Here is a 20,852-nt window from a genome sequence, read left to right on the forward strand (position 1 = left end):
GTGTCCCAGCAACAACTGTCGAGCAGCAAAAAGATTGATTATCAGTCAAAAACCATTCAACAACACCAGATTTTGGTAGGTTAAGCTTGCTGATCCAGCAAGAGATGGTGTGAAATTTTCAGTAACATGTGCCAACATTTTGGTGCTAAAAGAACAGCAGTGCATGTTACAGTGAAACACAGCCAAAGATAGCAGACAAAGCACAGAAGTTTTTGTTATGAACTTGGCTTGAGAGAGGAAAATGAAAGAAATAAAATAAAGAACAAATTTGAAAATATATCATAATGTTCATCTATATGCAGGCCAGTGAAGATTTTGTAACAAATTATAGCAATAGTCATACAAAATTACTGAAATAATACTATCATTTCAATGTCAGAGTGCAAATATCAGTTCTATCATACATTTTTCAAGAATAAATAAAAATATCTATGTCTGAATATATAGACCATTCACTATAGTCATTCTAGAAAATGAGTCATCTGTATGAGAATAATTTTCACGTTACCAAAAAAATTTATCACATATAAAATTGATGATGTAGGACACAGGCTTACTAACATAAGTTTCATCCCTGAATACCTCCATGAATATTTACATATCCCTTCAATTACAGGACATAGATCATAAAGGCGCTACTAATTAATATTAGATTTTTATGTATATACAAAGAACTGTACAGTAGTCATTTTCTTAGACAAATAGTCAGCTACGAGTACTATATAGATATCTTCCTGAAATGTTGTCTGCATTAAATAATACCGATCTGCAAAGGATTTAAAGATCACCTCAGTATTTGCAAATACAGAATGGAAGATTTAACACTCAAGATAACAAAAGCTTAATTAAAGGTGATATAGAAAAATAAAACAAAATACTTGTGTCTAAAAAAAGTACATAAGAAAATAAACGTGCTCCAGAGTGTGAAGATTATATGTAGAGAACTTATATAAAACATATACTCACTAGTTAAATTATTTCTCTTCTGATTTTCTCCTCTGCTACCCCTAACATTTTTAAAAACATCTCTACTTTTACAAGATTATACAAATTGAACACTTTCATTTAACTTTAGACAATTATTCTCATTTGCATTTCTCACTGCAACTAGATCTATATATACTCTACACAAATAAACGTTTTGTTTCTAATAATACATTAACTTCTGTTAATTAATGGTTCTTTCACACAAATGCCAGTTGAATTAATCATTTAATATAATACCCAGTTGATATCTTCAATCTGATACCAAACTCTACTTGATTTTATAAAATGTTGCCCCAAATTTGTTGCAGAACTCTCAGAATGGGCTTCATGATATTAAAACATGACCAAGATTTATTAATGTTTAAAATGTAAATGATTCAGAAACAGTTTTTCACTTATTAAAAAAGAACAACAACAAAATTAGCAGACTTATAAGGGAATGAGGAGAAAAGAATATTGTTAGTAATGGTCCTTCTGAAAAATGTAAAATTAATACAGCATGATAGAGCAGATATTCCATATTGCTGGAATAAATGTTCAAAAATTATAAACAACAACATTAATGAATCCAATCTTACATTCTGGATTATTTTTACTAGTGGAATAAGCTTAATTAATTTTGTCTGTTTGATGTCACTGAAACTAAACAGTAAATTCAATAATCTCTTTACATTTTCACCATTTAACCTCCTGCAGGCTCCCTAATGTCTATTCAGATCTATATTAAATTAAGTACCAATGCTAATGAAGGGCAATAAACATGGCTGTCAGTAGATTTTTCTTTCATTAAGCACATTATCCTCTTACTGAGCTGTAAATGAGTAAACATTAGTTTTGTTAAACCATGCAAAAAGACAGAATGAAAATAATTTTTAATTGCAACCCTTAAGCCATTTGCTGGGGATTCTTCATTTTGTTTTTGTTTGGGTTGTTCGTTTTTGTTGGGGTTTTTTTACCTTTTTTTTAATGGATCTAAAAAGGTCTCTTCAGTTGAAATATAAACATCGACATCATGGGGTATGTCTTTAGGTTCTAGTGCCTCAGTGCTGTCTGCCAAGAACTCTCATTGTGCAGCCATGTTCAGAATCAGCATTTCAGTGCACTCCTCCAGCAGCTAAATGGATACAAGAGGTAAGGAATACTGATTACAAACATACTTATTTTTTTATCCTTTTTAGTCAGAAAAAAATAAATTGGAAATCCAAAATCCACTCTCAACTAATTTACCAATCTGCAGCTGCACTATGAGTCATTTAGTATTTTAGTGATTATCACTGGAAGCCATAAGATAACAAGATGAGGAAAATATATACCCATAAAAGGATTGTTTTAAAAGCATCGCGCTCTTGTCTTTTACTGACAAGTAGTATTGTATATTACTCCTTTCTGTATTTCCATAGCTTGTTTCACTTAGTGTTTATAAGAATTGTTAACAAATCACACTTTAGGAATAGTGAACAAAGAAAGAAGAATTTCATGTAACTAAAGGAAAAAAAGATTTGCATTGGGATTTGAAGCAAAAGCTATAAATAAAGTTAATGCATGCAGAAAAACTTTTATTAGATGTTACTGGGTTAAAGACAGAGAAAATTTAGCAAAGATCTTCCTTTTGCCGTTTTTGAAAGCTATGACTTTGATTACATTTGGCTGTTGCTTAATAACTTCAGATACTTCAAATGCCTTCTGGACATGCCAGAGTTTTGAAACAGAGGAACAGAGAGTGCTTCTAATTCTGCTGAAAAAAAAAAAAAAAATCCAGTTTAGGATTTTAAAAAAAGAATCTAAGATTTTTGCCTTTTAAAATAATATATAATTTTTGAGAATGTTTATAATTGTGCAAAAAGGCAATCTGGATGTATAGTCATTACAATTCTTCAGAGGGTAAGAATTTATTTCCTAGTATGTGAATTAAAAAATAGAAACTACAGATAAATCAGGTCGTGTTAAACAAAATAGATTTAGTCTATCCCAAAGTGAGCTTATTCTGAACTTTCTAGAATATTCGAAACAGAGTTCTATCACCCTATCATGAGTTCTTCTATGAAATATTTATTAATATTTCTTCAAACCTATCAGCACAAATAAAAATTGAAAAATTTTAGTTGATTCTGAGAAAACCTTTAATCGTAAAATGCTCTCAATGGACACTGTAGCTTATTGGTTCTAGTTTAAAAAGTAAACACCAACAACATTGTCTCTTAGGCAAAATTTCAATCAAATTGACAGTGATTATGCCTGTACTGTGACTGCAGAGAGGGGTTTATTGTTAATTGTTTCTGTTCCCCCAATAGCACGATATGTTTATTGCAGCTAGCAGAATAAAGTTAAATAAACTAACAGCTAATTCAAAAAAAAAAAAAATTAATTAACACTATTTTTAACTTTTAACACTGTTTTTAAGCATTTATATCAAAGATCACTTCTGCATAATACTACAGCAAGGCTATTTTCAGAAGAAAAATAGAGGGGGGTGGGGGAGATTCATAATGAAATCTCATACTTCAGAACGAGCGTTTGTGACATACGGTCTCCGTCCTAGTCTGCAACAAGAGGTTCCCATGCAAAACTCAAAATTGGTTTGAGGCCTAACATTTTAATCTCCCTCCCATGAAAATCCTTGGCAATACTCCCATTCATTTTAATGTGTGCTGAACTGATACTTCACATAAATACACTGACATGTGGACAATCTTAAAAATTTTATAATTTCCACATTTCTTAAATGACAAAATGACCACATAAAAATCCAAGCCTTTCTGTCTTCTTTCAACATTTCTAAAGTAAGTCATGCCATCAAATTAGGTACTTCTGTGTTGAGTGCTCAACCATATTAATAGGAAATCCAGAATCTACTCCCTTCTAAAAAGTAAATACAAATTACCTTTTTGAGTTCTAGAGTTTAAGACTTTCATACACATGGGGACAAGTATATTAAAATATGTATCTTATCACACAAAATTAGCAATGACATATAACTCAGTGGTTTTGGATTCAGCATTATAAGAAAACACTCAAAAACAAATTTAAGGCCATTTGTGCTACTCTATCTGAGGTCATGTCAGCACACAATTGAAGGGTTAACTGTAATCTTCTAAATTTGCCTAGGCTAATGCCAATTTTCCAACTCAAAACTCACTAACGAGAAAAAGCTTTTCACTTTAGTCACCTTCGTGGTACATTCCAAAATTCAATTGTTTTCTTGGCGTTTTCCAGATGGGATCCAGTCATTCACAGATACATTATGGAGAATCACATTCTCCTTTAAAGAAAATCAACCTGATGAATATTAACCACCTATTACTATGCATGCTAAAAATTTTCAAGGCTAACTGGGATGCCTGTTTTATTGTCATTTTATTCTTCTTTTAGAAATATTTGATTAAAATCAAGACAATTTTTAAAAGATGTATTCTAAGAACCTGTTAGGTCAAGAAACCTTAATAAAAGTTATCAAGGTCTGTTTAAGAATATCAACTGAATCATCATTACAAGGTGACCGAACTGCATCAAACATTAGATTAAAAGCAACAGAGAAAAGCTTTGATTACCTTAGTTGACCTGTGGGAACACTTTGAGGTCTGTTTCTCTTGGATGATAGTATAAGACAGAAATTGTCTGTACAGCTTCATTTGTAGCTGTCTGTATATCTGATAGACCATCACAGCTCTGAACTGATTTTGTTTGATGTGTAGAACAATCTTGAAGTTTTGACCTTCTTGATACAATTGCTCACTGCAGACATGTTATGGGCAAATATAAGCTATCTAGAGCTTTGGCTCCCTTCAGTATTTTCAAGAGCTACTTTTGCATAGGAACAAAGACATTTCCTAAAAGAGAAATATGATAAATTTAGTCAAAATCTTATTTTTATGCACTATTTTTTTACTAGTTTACATTACATTGACTAGTTTACATAACTGATTATAACGAGTTCCAAAAACTTAATCATTGAAAAGCACATGACTTAATAGAAAATGGAAAAACCTTATAAAAATGTGTTAAGAGTTTCACCCTGATTCTTGCTTCTGCAAATCCAAATCAATTCACTTATTTCAGAATTCAGCAATATTAATCTTCACGTAAGCCAGAACCATAATGGAAATTGTATACAGTGCTGTAAGACAGGATGATGATGAAGTTCAGTAGGTATTTCAGCAATACTACACTGTACTAGCACTAAGTCTGTACAAGCCTTCCTTCATATAAAATGAATATAAAATTCTATCATAGAAATATATATATTTTTAAAAGCATTTATAATAATGAGAAAAAAAAAAAAACTCAAACTTTCAATTTGAGACTACTATCAATGGCAAAAAAATTACTACAGATTACAGTTCAAAGACCTGGATGGAATACTGACCCATATGAAAATCATACAGTCTCACTTTATCCTATCTTTAGAAGATCCAAATAACCAATAGCATAACTGTGCCAACAGCACTATCAAAGTTAAAAAAGACAGAAAGGAATAGGATGAGATCAAGACCTCCAACTCCTTTCATATTCAAGTAGTTCTTAACTGTCTGAATATTCTCTTTTTAAGTCCTATAAATGATGTCACAAGAAGCATGGAGTTCCAAATTTATCTGTGTGCATTGCACAGAAATCCGTATACTAAATACAATACTGTGATCACTGGAATACTAAATATTTGAGTTCCATCAAAAAAATAATTTTAGTACTATAACTGAAAATATTATGCTATGTTTCAAATTCTGACTAGTGACAGCAGGAGTGGCTTTTTTTGTAAAATCCATTTTTCTTAAGGCTGTTTGGTTACACATTTAAACAGCAAGAAAACAACTACAAAACCAAGGGAAAAGTGGTTCGTACAATGAAATCTATTAGTTGCCTTTTTTTTTTATCCAGTAGATAACTTCCTTCTTTAATAGATAAACCTTAACTATTGCATCAACTACTTTGACAGAATACTAACATTACGGTTGTTATTAACTAGAGATTATGTTATTTATATGTGCCAAGTAAACCTTTACACAACTGGTCTAGTGCAGCCAAGGGCTATGACTTTAACAATATGTAAAGCTACGTAATGAGAGTAAAGGCAAAGAAAATATCTACAGGATTACTGTAGATATTTCTATCTTGTTATTATTGTTCCTCAGTCCTTGTTCAGCTTTTTCTTAAAATTTATGAGCATCATAACTATTATTTAAACACACAGCGTATGTAAATCTTAGGGTACCCAAGAATAACTCCAACACCTTAATAGAGATGATTTCCAAGAGAAAACAGAAGCATGCAATTATCAACAGAAATTTTATTCTTGTAGTGCTGAGCTGTTCTATACCTTGAGAAAACCCAAATTTAGACATAACACTGGTGCACATCCTTCTGGAGATTAAACATAATAAAATGAAGGACTTAATATGTGGAAAGCTCATAAAAAACTTGTTATGAAATGGTGCTTAATAGTCAGGAAAAATGGCTTGGCACTCCTTAATTACGCAAAATTTCTATCCGATCAAAGTGAATTTAGCTAACATGTGGGACCTTATTTTTATTGCAGAAGAAAAAATGCCAAATAGAGATACAAGGAGAAAAGGTTAACAGAAATTTAAGTGGGATATTAAATGAAAATATAGCAAATAACTAACTAAACAAAAAAATTACACTAAAAAAAATCTAAAAACCTGAAGAGCTCCGACAACTTTCTGTCCCATTTACAAGCATTTCAGCAGCTGTTTTTGCATGGGCAAATCAGTGAAGATACTTCATAATGACCACAAAAGAATATTTTACTTTCAGTTAGTCCTACATGCTGATTTTTTTTTTTTTATCTATAAGAGATCAAAATTTTTATTCTACTTCTCTAGTAGAATTTTACGATTATTCATTATTACCAAACTAAAGCACATTTCTTATTTCTTCTTTAAATAGAAAACAACAGTATACTAAAGAAAAGTCCATGTAGTTTTTCTAAGAAATTTGCTCATGTCTAACATTTTTTTCCATAACTGAAAAATATACTTTAACAGACATTGGTTCAGTAACTGCTACATAGGTCAAAGTTATCACACAGTTTTGGATGTGAATTCAACAGCAGGATAATGACAGTTGCCAAGGATTTGTACTCGCTGTCGCTTAGTACTGGTGTTGCCTGTCAAATTATCTCTTATACAGAAGCCATGGAATTTTTTATGGATAGCAATTACTTACAATATACAATGAAGTACATCAGATGTAACAACCATCCTTTAGACGTTCATTATTTGGTCGTCTCTTTGTTACATCTATCTAGTCATTCATTTTAATCTAACTTATTTATACTGCATATTTGACAAGCACATATTTTTTTCTTTATAATTTTTCAGTAGTTGTTCAAAAGATTTACTTTAATATTCTATTTAAATTTACATATTTAGATTTGTATTACTCTTTTTATTCCTATAATTGCACATATTGTGTGATTTCTCAGGAAAAGCACTCTCTACATGGCAAAGACATTTTATTTATGTATCAAAGATATTAAAAATGAAAATATAAGCAATATCAGTTCTTAATTATAATGGAGGAGTTAAAGAAATCTTACATTTATTCATTATTTGCTTGCACTGTTAAGGCATTTCTCTCCAGACACATTTCGTATTTATTTGCACTTGCATTATTGTTGCATTAAATGCATGCATGCTCCAGATAACCATATTAATATAGCTTTAAATTGACAGATAAGAATGGGATGTTTCAAGTACTACATTCCTGAAACACTGTCTGGTGCAGGCCCGTATAAAAATCGTCATAAAAATTGTGAAAATTCTAAACATTATACCCACTGTATACATCACTTATATGATACAAAGTAATGGTTTTATAAATCTAATATATTTATGAAAATGGCTTCATAATCATTCACCCAATAGAGGGTTGCTCTGAAACTAATGCCTCCTATTTTATTACATTGGCCTAACAAGTCAGAGGCAGATGCTGGTGGTATGGCAGTAGAGTTTGAATCTTCCACCAATATTCTGTTACATGATGTTGCTGTGCAAACATGGCAGTACAGGGGCAGTCTGACAAAATAGTGTCTGACGTGGAAGGTGTGCCACTGAACTCCTCCACGTGGAAAAAAATGGCACCCAATGACATTCATCATCAATTGCTGAACATGTACGGAGACCAAACAGTAGATGATAGCACAGTGAGGTGGTGGATGGTGCATTTCTGCAGGGTTGACAGCGACATGAAAGACAAGCCATGTTCCAAACACAACTGCCATATAAAAAAAATGAAGAGCATCTTGATCAGCTCATCCACACAAATTGGCTAATGGTTGTGAATATGATGAAAAACAGTGTTTTGTAGCTGAGAATTTGCTCTATCAAACAGTGTTACTGCGCTCTTTGTATCTGTTGTCGTTTCCATGGAAATAAATAGGACACATTACTTTCTGAGTGACTTGCATACATACTCTGTATCACTTTGGGAAGGACTTCTGTCAACAAATAATGCTGCAAACCTTAGATCTGGTTAACTAGTGTCAAGTAAATTGTTCTCAACTCATACAAGAGCTGGAAATACAAAGTGGTGATCGTTTCCCTTTTATTAAGAAAGCCAAATCTTCTCCTTCTTTTGCAATACCATTTCCAATTACAGTTTATTAGAAAACTACAATTTCTTCTCAAAAAGTACATCCTGAGTAATAACAGAATAAGTACATGCTTTGTATGAAACTCATATCCCACTAAATTGTTGGGAATCTTGCCAAAGGCTTGAATGAATATTTTATCCCAGATCTCTGAATTGGTGAGTACAAAGAAGCTGCTGCTTCTCTCTCTTTCACCTCCCCCACCAAAACCCTGCCATTCCAGACCATGAAAACCATGAAAGATTTTTCTGCAGTACTCCCACGAGAAGAAAGAAAACTACATTGCTTAGTTAGGCAATCAGTGCCTAATGCAGGAAAAAAAAATGCTTAAATGATGCTTTTTGGATAGTACAAGAATCTGACAGCATTCAGTATCTTACCTCAGTTAGTCATGAAAAACTAGACAGCATCCAATATTCTTAGTGTCTGCCACACCCCAAACACCAGAGAAATGGGACATTTTCATACCTGGAGCAGTGAAAACATACTCTAGGTCTGAGGAATTAAGCTTCCGTGCTAAGGAAAATAAATCAGTGTGAAAAATGAGAGTGTACATTTCCTTGACCAAAGTAAGGGCTCCAAAGGAAATTGATAATTGAGTTGTCATAGCACAGTTTTACTAGCTAGGTGGATCATAAGGGAAATTAAAAGCTGTAAAAGATCAAAAGTTAGGCTTCACTTATACTTGCAGACCTTCAAGTGGCTACCATCTGCTCCTGCACTTCTCTAGGAAGCAGAGAAAAAAGGGTAGCAGCACCTCGAGAATCTTAAATGACTGCATGGTGCCTAATCGCATCCCCCTTCCAGGGCTTTGCCTGGGCTTGGGGCCAGCTTCATGACTGGCGCAGCTGAACTGCTCCTCCTTTCTCAGTGACCCTGGGGAGCCGCCAGACAGCTCTGCAGGGTGTCCCCAGCCCAGCACAACCTTTCTTCCTGCGGTAGCTGCATTTAAGCTGAAGCTCTTACACTCAGCCTGGCCTGTGCCGCTGCCCCACCTGCACAGCAGCCGTGCCTGGCAGTGGGCCCCAGCCCACAGGATGTCTTCTGGCCAGGCCTGGAAATGATTGGCTGGCTGTATTGAACCCCGTTACCAGACCTGATGCTCCCTTACTGGCGACCGATGTTGCTGAGTCTTTCTGAGCCTTCCTCATCCCTGTCTTCTCACCCCAAGCCTGCTGATGAACAGGGCAGGGCGCTCACTGACCTAGCTGCTTGACTTGGCTGGGCCTGCTATCATGCTTATCCCCAGCTCTGTCCCACAGCCAAACTTGCCATGCCCTGACCAGGGCCTTCACACAACAGGATTTCTTCCCTCCAGCAAAGCTGTGCACTATCTAGAACTTTGTAATCATGGTTTCATTTGTATTGGTACAAAAATACAGTGAACCGCCCTGACTGGAGTCAGTTAATTAGCACTGTGACTTGACATTCCAGTTTGCCATGGGACTGAAGAGGAAGAACTGTTATCTAAATAGCTGAATAAACTTGAGAAGATAAAATTATTTAAAATATTCCAGTACCACCAAGTCATCTGCAGATAGATCCAGAATGAAAGATTCACAAACACTGAAAAAACTAAAATCTTAAAGGAAGAGAAAAACTAAAAATCTGTAGGATTTTGAGAAATCTCCCCTTTATTTGACCAAAACTGAGAGTATATTATACTGAGAATGTATAAAAATATCTTAAATATTTTCCTCGTGCCTTCATCTTCAGACTGAGAATGATGCTAGGAAAATATTTACTTAATTATATTTTTACAAATTACCACATGGTAGCAAATTAAACATCTTACTTTGACAAATGACATGAGTGAAAAGTTACAATGGCTTTACTCACACATCTTTTGCCAATATAGGTTGTGCATCCATGTGGCGCATGCCATATGGTGTTTTTCCTGAGCACTTACTACATTTTTGTTGTTTGCTGTTTCCTCTTCAAAAGTACAATACGCTGTGATCTTCATTTCCTTCTTATGCTTAGAAATGCCTTCCACACGGACTTGCTCTTTGCAGGCAGTGAGATACAGCCTATTTCCTTGGACCTCCCTCGTGTTGTTTTTCTAAGACAGATGTAACAATTACCTTTTTTAAATATCAGGGGATCTCCCCTAATCACCACACAGAGCATTGGCCAGCTCCCTCAGCTTCCTCTGATGTATTCCACCCAGTCCCTGGAGGTATTCTATCCAGTCCCTCAATACATGTGTTTCCTGTGTCTATCTCCAAAAAGGCAGGCCGAAAATCATACTTGAAAAGGCTTCTTTAAACTATTCTTAGTGACTAAGCAATTCTGCTGAAATTAATGTAAATATGTATGTAGAAAGGGAGTCTCCAATATACTGAGCTTTCCAAAGGAATTATTTAATACCTATAACTAACTTATCATAGTATACCTTGATTGGATTTATCTCCAACAATCTAGCTACGACTAAGGTGACCTTTCTATCACAAATCCATTCAAAGTACAGTTGATGAAATTATCCTTTTGTTTAGCAATAGATAACAATGTTTACACTCTTCAAGATCCTTCCTTTAGCACAAGGGAAGGTAAAGGGACAAAAAAGTGTTCCATTCTGTGTCAGAAGAAAAAAAAATATATTCCCATCTGTTCAACACCAGAACAGGGAATAAAGCCAAGAAAAGGCTCTAGATCGATACTAGAGTTTCATAAGAGGACTTTCTGGACTGTCACAAGTCCATGGGACTGGATGGGCTCCATCCTAGGGTGCTGAGGGAGTGGGTGGGGGTGATTGACGAGCCTCTCTCTGCCATCTATCAGCATTCCTGGCTATCTGGAGAGGTCCCAGAGGATTGGAGGCTTGCTGATGTGACTCCCATCTATAAGAAGGGTCATAAGGAGGATCCGGGGAACTACAGGCCTGTCAGCCTGATTTCGGTACCAGGGAAAGTTATGGAGCAAATCATCTTGGATGAGATCACACAGCATGTGCGTGGCATTCAGGGGGTCAGGCCCAGCCAGCAGGGGTTCATGAAAGGCAGGTCATGCTTGACCAACCTCATCACCTTCTATGACTGGGTGACCAGACTGGTAGACAAGGGAAAGGTTGTTGATGTAGTCTACCTAGAACTGGAATGTTCCCAGAGAGGGGCAACAAAACTGGTGAGGGGTCTGGAGCACAGGTCTTATAAGGAGCGGCTGAGGGAGCTGGGATTGTTCAGTCTGGAGAAGAGGAGGCTCAGGGGAGACCTCACTGTACTCTACAGCTTCCTGAAGGGAGGTTATGATGAAGAGGGGTTTGGCCTCTTCTCCGAGGCAACAAACAGCACCCAAAGAAATGGCCACAAGTTGTACCAGAAGAGGTTTAGATTAGACATAAGGAAAAACTTTTTCTCTCAGAGAGTGGTCAGGCACTGGAATGGAATGGGCTGCCCAGGGAGGTGGTGGAGTCACCGTCCCTGGCAGTGTTCAGGAGACATATGGATGAGGCGCTATGAGATATAGTTTAGTGGCTTGTGGTAGCAAGACTAATGGGATGACAGTTGGACTAGATGATAGTAGGTCCTTTCCAGCCTTGTGATTCTATGATTCTAAGAGAGGAGGATGGGGAGAAATGTACCACGATCCTTTGCCAGGAAGAAGACTTTTGGTTGATAAAATACCCCTTGTGTCACTAACAGCCAAGCATAACTTGCTCTAAACAACAACTACAAATGGTTTCTAATGTCTTTAGTAATAAATTGTAGCCTTACATATGTGGCATTACACCACTGATTTTCCCAACAATGCTACACTTGGCAGTAATCAAATGATGCTTGACATCTTCTCTCCAATTCCCTCCACGTTGGATACCACCCTCAAAGAACTTCATATAGCTTTAAATAATATTTCCCTTTGTAGAAATCCAATGCATGATAGTATTTTTGGAACAACACCAAATTATAATAGTTAGGCAAATGATAAACTAAGGTTGCTTTTACTGATCTGCTCTCCCCTTGTTTCTGTTCACTGAAAACAGCTACAAAACATTTTAGACGAACGGAACCCTTTGACTACTTATGCAAAAGTTCCTGTTATGTTGCCCTCCCACTTTCAGTGGCAACTAGCTGTTAGAACAGCATAACTGGACCTTCAAACTACATCTTCCAGTTGAAACTGAAAAAACAACATACATCCCAGCTTAAGCTAGGACTAAAACTCTGTGTAATACAGAAATATATAAGGAAATGACATTTGAAGTACAGCAACTATGTTCTTCACTGTACCACTAAAAGCCATTTTACAACTTGTCACCATACCTGGAATGTAGTTTAGTCTTTAAAAAAAAACCTACATAATGGAAAAATGTTCATTGAAAGTATCATTAACTATAAAGTGTACCTCTAAAGAAAGTAACCAACAAGCCCATTAGCACTATGTCCTTCAACAAATAAGTGGAAATATTTCCAATTATCAGGAAAAAGACAATTACACTAAAATAATCTAAAAACTAAATATTTAGTTTGATAATTACATTTCCCAGAAACTGTTGTTAACATAAACTGTTGATCTGATATGCTTGGAAGCATTATAGACACCACAGTTGTTGCTCCATTGCCTTTAGATGCATTGCAATTTGCATTAGCTAGTAACCAATGTGACATTAAACAATCTTGCTATTGGTAAGGGTCTTAAAACTTTTGTTTTAACTATAATCAGAAACAAGATCAAGTTATATCAACAAAAGAAGCCTTATTCAGCCTGTTCATTATAGGAATTTAAAGTCATACAAGCACTTCTCATTTTTGGCAGAGACTGGGGTCCCTAGACAAAAAAAAACAGCACAAACAGGTGGCAAATTCAAATGAATATATACCAAGTGAGTGATAAAAGATGAAAATAGCAGGTTCTTGGTTCAGCCAAGTATCCACTTTTAAAACCATTTAAACCTCAAACATTACATAAATATTTATAGGAAAGGTTAGACAGGCATAGATATAAGTTCCATGTAAATGTGGCATGTTTGAAAAGAGAGATAATTTGTCAGAGGGTGAAGGAGTAAATACTGTGCTGACCTACATTAGCAAAGAAGGGAAATGTACAGGTATCCTTGCCTTTCCCTCAGTTAATCTGACTGATTTAGATTGATTGACACCACACTTTAAAGACAAAAAGTAAAATCTAAGTTATCAAATCTTTCAAATTATCAATTTTGTCTGAGTTTTCATCCACTGAGTTTACTTCACTTGCAGCATACTAGACAAGGTAATAATTTATGATAATTATATGAAAATACACAATTAATATTCATCACCTCTCATTTCTCATCACTTTAGATGATCAGTAATGCAGAGGAAAAATGCTGTCAGATTTCTAATTGCTTTGTAATGGGCCTGAAATAGGGAAATCATTCAAGACAAACAATCTGTCACTTGTCTGTTACCTTAACTATCTATCACTTAAAAAACCCTCATTAAATACATTGCTAATGAACGACAAAAGACTGTACTCAGTGTGCCCAGATGTACCTTTTTAAACAATATTGTAAATTGCTTAAATAATTCCCAAGACGTTTTCAATCATTTGCGTGGAAATTTAATGGAAAACATATATTTTCAATGCACGTTACATCTCATTTGTTCACATCATTATGACATTTAGTCTATCATATCCCCATCTCCTGGGAGACAAAACTTTGTTTTTCTCTCTACTGTTGACAAATCTGACCCAATTGAGGCAAATTCTAGAATAACTTTACCATTCAACTCCCTGAAGCCTTTCCCATAACAAATGAACAAAAATACATTAATGTTTTAATGTCTACTTTACAAAGATTTTTTTGATCACTAGATTAAAAAAGAAGTCTAACACTGTCCAAAGTTGGACAAATTATCTCTCACAAAGAAAACAATTCTTCCCAAGAGACAGAATTCAGAATCCTCACTTAGCCCTTTCTTTGGAGTCAGTTATCTACTATAGCTCTGACAGAAAACTCCTTTGAAAAAAAAATATATATTAAAATCTTCTGGATGTATTCAGTGGGTCAGAATGAAAAAAGCAGGTCATAGGTGAGACCCCACTGGGAAATACTGTAATATTAACTGCCACGTTAACTAATAACTCCTATTAATTGTAATATAAAAAGATGGAAAAATAGAGAACAGAACTAGAAAAACATACTTGAGAGAAAACATCTACCTATGCAAGACTTAAACATGTTCAATTTGGAATAGTTATCAAAAAAAAAAAAAGAAATAATTAGTGCTAGTTTGTGTTGGTATGTTTAAAACCCTACTGTAAAGGGCAAAAGGTATATATGAATTGGTAGCAGGAAACAGAAGCCAGGCACACTGAAATTTAGGATTAAGAACAATCTTTAATAGAGAGGATGATTAGCTGATTAGCTGTTGTAATAGACTTTTGCAAGTGAGGAAATGTAATCTCTTAATATAGTCAGACAGAATAGCCCAGCAATAAATAGAAAACAGTAAGTGACTGAGTGCTTTCATTGGCATTATTCGCATGGATCCTATTTCTTCTTGGTGATAAAATGAACAGGAAAGCAGAGAAAAATATGCTTTCAGAAGAAAAAAAAAAAACCAAAAAACCACCTGAATAAAGTAAGTAAAGAGGAGAGCTAACAAACTTTTCCTGGAGTAGTACTTAGTACTAAAAACAGCAGAGCAGTGTATGCTGAAGTTAACACAGACTTAGCATATTGCTCACTTAGTTTTGTCTTGCCAGCAGAAGGGAGGAAAGCAGCAAAGCCTACAGCTGGGTTTAACTCCATACCAACTTACAGGCCAGGAGCTACCAAAAGGAAGTGGTAGGAATTTTGCCCTGCTCTTCCTCTTCCACACCAATTTGATTTCAGCAAATCTTGAAGTAACTTGATTTTGATATCTCTAGTAATGAAAGATGATCAGACTGGACTGAGCAGCAGCTGCAAAAGGCACTAAGACTAGAGAGAGTACAATAAGCTATGATTAACAATACCTCAAAACCTAACAGTGTGATTTCAGAAACGGGATAGATCGAAACACCGACGAATTGCTGACACCTCCCAAAGGGTGGGGAAGGCAGCAGAAACTTGTAAACATCGTGAACAAAACCGTCGTCAAAGACAGCACATTGTGCATTTAAAGGCTTAGTGAACTGTGAACTGAGTTTGTAGGGACAATTATTTGCAAACATTGCAAGAGATTACGAACAGTAAGATCAGAGCACCGACCTAAGCTTATATCCAAGGGAACACCCTTCTGTGCTTAGAGCTTCATTCCTTTCCCTGACCAGCAGGCGCCCGTCCCTTTGGGACAGCGCGTGCTGAGCTCGCAGGACAGAGGGGCGGGAAGGGGCGGGAAGCGCGAAGGGCGGGCCGGGGGCTCCTCGGCACCTCAGCGAACCTCTGCCCCTGTGGCCCCAGCGGGCGGGAAGGGAACGGCAGAGCGGCGCCCGAGGGACCCACGCGCCAGGAGGGCGGTGAGGTGGACACCCTCGTCCGCAGCCGGAGCGGTGATCGGACAACCTTTCCCGATCGCCCCGAGCCGCGGCCGGGCGCTGGGGGGCGGCCGGGGCCGCTACTTACGGAGCCCGCTGCCTCCTCAGCAGCGCCGTCGTCGCCATGGAGACGGCGTCGAGCTCGGCCGGCACGCCGCTTCCTGCCGGTGCTTCGCCACTGGGGCCCGGGTGGAAACACGCGAGGCCCCGCCAGGAACGCGCTCCGCTGCCCATCGCCGCGCTGAAGCGGCGGGCGGAGGTTACGTTTCCCACCGGACGAGTGATGCTGGGGCCCGGCAGGCTGCGCGGTGGGGCTGGCGGTGCGGGGCAGGTAGGTGCGTGCTGCGCCACGCAGTGCCGTGCTGTGCTGTGGGGGTCTGTCGGTCTCGCGCCGCCAACAGCCGCGGTGGGCTTTCGCGCTGCTGCTGCGCTGAGGGGGCGGTGTTGGCGGGAAGGCCGCTGCGGTGCGGAGCGGCGTGGAGGGGTTCAGCCTGAAGTGTGACGGCGCGCGCCAGAAACCGTGCTCGGTGCTGGGGGATGGGGGAGCGGGGAAGGAAGCCTTGTTGTTTCGGCAGTTAAATAAACAAGCGAACGAGAGCCTCTTCTTCCTATATTCGGGTAGCAAGTTCTTTCCCTACTGAGGCACAGCGTCACTTCCTCGAGGAAGGTCCCTGTTCAGTCGGCTGCATACATTGCTCAAAGCAGATAGCTGCACAATAGCAGCTAAAACGCGGGGTCATTCCCTAAGAGTCTGTGTGTAACTTCAGCAACAAAGCATGCATAGAGCTAAGAGAGGAAGCAGCACCGTTTTGGCACGTCCCTACCACCTGCAGGCTGTGTTACCAGCTGCTTGTATTTCCTCCCTCCTTGCTTTTCTTAACTTCCCTTTTCAAATTGTACTTAGAATTATTGCCTTCTCTTATACAGCGCTGAGCAAATCACTTCAAGGCCAGCCAGAGATGGCCTTGGAGCAGATAACAGGAAAGGACTGGTACCAAATCCTGGGTGCGCAGCCATCAGACAGCCCGGCAGAACTGAAGCGGAAGTACCAAAGGCTGGCTTTGTTAGTAAGTATGCTTCTGCTAGCTGTGCTGAGTTAAATTTTAGAAGCTAATAAAAACTGCAGCTTAGGATGCGGGAATTGAGCACACCCTCTGTAAGTTTTCAGATGACGCCAAGCTGGGGATTGTCTCAATCTCCCTGAGGGTAGGAAGGCCCTATAGATTGACCTGAATGGGATGAGGCTAGCAGAATCAAGTTCCACAAGTCCAAATGTCAGGTCCTGCACTTTGGTTACAACAAGCTCATGCAGTGCTACAGGCCTGGGGCAGAGTGGCTGGAAAGCTGTGTGGAGAAAAAGGATCTGGGGTTGTTGGTCAGTGCTTAGTTGGTCACAAGCCAGCAGTATGCCCAGGTGGCCAAGAAGGCCATTGGCATCCTGGCTTACATTAGAAAGTGCTACTAGCTGGAGCAGGGAAGTGATTGTCCGTACATACTCAGCCATGGTGAGGCTGCATCTCAATTACTGTGTTCAGCATTGGTCCTCTCACTACCAAAAAAAAAAAAAAAAAAAAAAAAAAAAGACATGGAGACCCTGGAATGCATCCAGAGAAGGGCAACAGGTATGTGAGGGGTCTGGAGCACAAGTCTTATGAGGAGCAGCTGAGGAAACAAGAACTGTTCAGTCTGGAAGGAGGATCGGGGGGAACTTGCAGCTCTCTTCACCTCCCTGGAAGGTGGTTATGATGGAGATCAGCCTCTTCTAGTAAACAGCAATAGGACAAGAGGGAATGGCTTCAAGTTGCACTAAGGGAGGTTCAGGTTGGTTATAAGAAGAAAGTTCTTCCTGATAGGCTGCAGTAGTAGGATATATAGGATGAAAATTTGTGAAAATCAATTTAGTTTTTATTTGAAGGCTTCTGGTGCGCTTTTGTAGAGTCATATTTTTAGTCATGCTTTAAGACTTCAGTGTTCATATTTCCCATCTTCGCGGTTTTCACGTCTCATAGAGCAGTCTCAGAGCTCTGTGAGATTACTTCAAGTTAACTTGGTTCCTGTTTTAAATCCCCACATAATTCAGGCTTTTTAAACAAGAGACTATTTAGCCCACCTTTAAGAGCAAAATAAGGCATATATCTTTGATACTGTTTGGTTAAAATGGCCAACTTGATAGACTTGCAGAAGTTCCAGGATAATTAAATTCCTAAACATAATGCAAAATGGCAACCTGGAGCAGAAAGTAGGTGAGTAGAACTCAGTTTTTATGTGAGTGGGTGATTTTTAGGTGGGATCTTTTAGGTGGGTGATTCTGTGACCTAGACTATTAGTATTGGCAGGGCTACAGAGAGTATATGCATGTCTAGTCTTGCTATAGTTCTAGAAGGTGAAAAATTACGTTATTGTGCAGGCTTTTCTTTAGAATCTGTGCATTTCTGGTGTAAATGGTCAGTGCTCTCTGAAAAGAGAGTGGGAAATGTTAGAGAACATTAGGATTTTTTTCCCCTTTTTTATGCTGTTTAGCTCTAGAGGGTTTTTTTTTTTTTTCCACTCTCAGTGATGTATCTGCTTTTCTGACTAAAAAGCCACACTGATGTTGCTGAGGGTGTTTTCTCCAAGGCAGATCTGCTGCTTGTCGGTTGTTGTTAGTGTATGTCTGTCACTATTAGTCTTTCTCTTCTAGTAGAGCTGCTTACGGACTTTTCTTGTTCTTATATTTTTCTTATATTCTTATATTCTATATTTCTTACATATAGAAAAATAAGAAAAACTTAATATACTTATTGATGCAGCATCTAGCACAGTCTGTTGTCTGCAAAGGCACAGTGGTAATCAATTACTTTTATGCACCCCGTAAGCCACTAGCTACAGGAATGACAGGAGACTACAATACATAGTGCATGGTTCCAGTGTGAAAGTCATTGCTGCAGATACCGTTGATCCAAGGTGTTTCATGATTTAAGAAGATGTTAGAAGCTCATGAAAGAAAAGTCTGTGGTGGCATGTTAGCACAAAAACACAGTCTCAGATCCAGAAACCAATGAGCTGTAGACTTCTGAATGCGGGTGGAAAGTATATAAGGGAGGCGTTACTACATTTTTGTCCTATCCTGATGCTATTCCCTGTCCATTATTAGTGTTGCACTCATTGGACCTCTGTAATGCTATACTGGGATGGAAAGTACTACATAATGGTGAGGTGGCAAAGTCTTTGGCTACGACAAATGAGAATGAGCCCAAATGCAGCAGCCACGGCTGTGGAAATGAAAGAAAAGAGCTCCTTACCTTTGGAAGGCCTCCAGTAGGTAGGGATCTCCAGCAAGAGATACCCTCACTTCCACTGCCAACCCTAAAATGAAGTCTGGGAATCCATCCAGGGATGGATCCTGGCTCCAGCCCTTCTGATCACTCAGGTGCATTGCATGCACCTGAGCTCCCCTGGGTTGGCCCTCCCTTCCCACCAGGTGCTCAGTCACTGCTTCAAGCTGTGACTTACCATTTCCACTACAACCTCTCATCTTACCTGCTGCATCCTGTTCACATGAAGTAATTCCCTTGCTCCCCAAATAAAGCTTGTACTTAAAGAGATCTTAGTCGTTATAGACCTCTAAGTCACAAAATGTTAAGTTATGGTTTTCTGAAGCTGCTGCTGTAGGTAGTACTAGTATTGCTGGAGGCAGAGGATGAGTCTATGTGCAGGTGCTTCAGGTGTTTTTGTATATGGTGGTGGTAGTCAATTAGCAGAGCAACTCCAGCTTAGAAAGCTAGGATGAATGGTGAGCACTGCCATGTACTGCCTGTTTAAAGATTTCTAGACAAATGTATGTGGTCAGTGCTAGCTATCTTAAAATCAAAAGGTTTATAAAGCAACTAACATCTTGTATGCAAATTGCAATTAATATGACTTCTCTTGTGGAGAATATTCTGATCTCAGATATTCATTAGCATCAAGCATAATAAATGGTGGAATTTATTTTTAAACATAACTCTGCTGTTAAATAAAAATGGCAAGTGTCTATAATTTCTTCGGATGATCTTCAGTGTTTCATTTTGAATGTTTTTTTGTCATCTGCTGTTTTGTCTGTTTGTCAACACATTGTATACTTAGCATCCTGAATGAACAGGCAGATGTAAATTTCCAAAGCTGCAAAGAATTGGAGATCTTGCCATATGTCATCTAAAAGATAACTATATTTGCAGTTATATCTCAGGACTGACTTTAACAACACGAAGTAGTAGGCAAGTAAAAAATGTTGAATTACAAGCTTGCAAGAACTATTTTGTAAGGGAAATTCTCTTTAAAACGATTACTTTGTAAACTATAATTTGTTTTTACCAATTCTAAAGGGTTGATGATGGAAATGGTTAATGAATCGTAAAAAATGAAACCATGCAAATGCACTCTTCTTGAGTGAGCATATTTACTTACCATTCTGCCATCTTTTTGTTTGCCGTACTAACTTGCTTCATTTGGACAAGTGAATGTTTAAGCAAATTATTTCACTGCAGACTCTGGATGATGTCTGTTCTGCCTGTAAGGATAGTATTAATTGGATACACAAAACAGCACAGGTTTGGCCTAAAAATAGTGATTTTTTTCTTGTTGTTATTACATTATTTCTTCTCACCATCTAAATATTTAAGTAAAAGTTAATATTTACACAGTCTCCTTTCAACCATGAAACTTAAAACTTTGTAAAATTTTTGCATGCTCATTTGTCTAGTACCTGTACCATCTTAATGCTTCTTACTGTAACAATTAATAGCAGCCAGAGGTGGCAGACTTTTGAGCATAAGACATATATGCCACTAGCAATTTGGTCATT

General features: G+C 37.8%; 3 protein-coding genes across 4 annotated transcripts in view; 1 reads left to right on the forward strand and 2 right to left on the reverse strand.

Moving 5' to 3' along the window:
* Positions 1-1,944: 1,944 nt before the first annotated feature.
* DCDC1 (doublecortin domain containing 1) lies at positions 1,945-16,770 on the reverse strand. The gene is made up of 5 exons (XM_046942508.1): positions 16,685-16,770; positions 16,119-16,560; positions 10,503-10,655; positions 4,536-4,814; positions 1,945-2,101 (listed from the first exon to the last, which is right to left on the reverse strand). Exons 1-4 carry the CDS (start codon positions 16,768-16,770, stop codon positions 4,779-4,781), a joined length of 717 nt encoding a protein of 238 aa, XP_046798464.1. The 3' UTR covers positions 1,945-2,101; positions 4,536-4,778.
* DNAJC24 (DnaJ heat shock protein family (Hsp40) member C24) overlaps positions 16,217-20,852 on the forward strand; it is a 31,743-nt gene continuing 27,107 nt past the window's right edge. The window contains exons 1-2 of one of the 2 annotated variants that reach the window (NM_001397381.1): positions 16,217-16,365; positions 16,958-17,097. In NM_001397381.1, the coding sequence (NP_001384310.1) occupies positions 16,990-17,097 (108 nt within the window). In that variant the 5' untranslated portion in view covers positions 16,217-16,365; positions 16,958-16,989. The remainder of the gene's footprint in view (positions 16,366-16,957; positions 17,098-20,852) is intronic. The other variant, NM_001190896.2, reaches the window with a different exon arrangement.
* The window catches only part of IMMP1L (inner mitochondrial membrane peptidase subunit 1), a 59,426-nt gene continuing 59,051 nt past the window's right edge, over positions 20,478-20,852 (reverse strand). The window contains exon 6 of the mRNA XM_040701145.2: positions 20,478-20,558. Coding sequence (XP_040557079.1) covers positions 20,493-20,558 — 66 coding nt within the window. The 3' untranslated portion in view covers positions 20,478-20,492. The remainder of the gene's footprint in view (positions 20,559-20,852) is intronic.

Source organism: Gallus gallus, chromosome 5, assembly GCF_016699485.2.
Source record: "Gallus gallus isolate bGalGal1 chromosome 5, bGalGal1.mat.broiler.GRCg7b, whole genome shotgun sequence".
In the NCBI taxonomy this organism is placed as follows: Eukaryota; Metazoa; Chordata; class Aves; order Galliformes; family Phasianidae; genus Gallus; species Gallus gallus.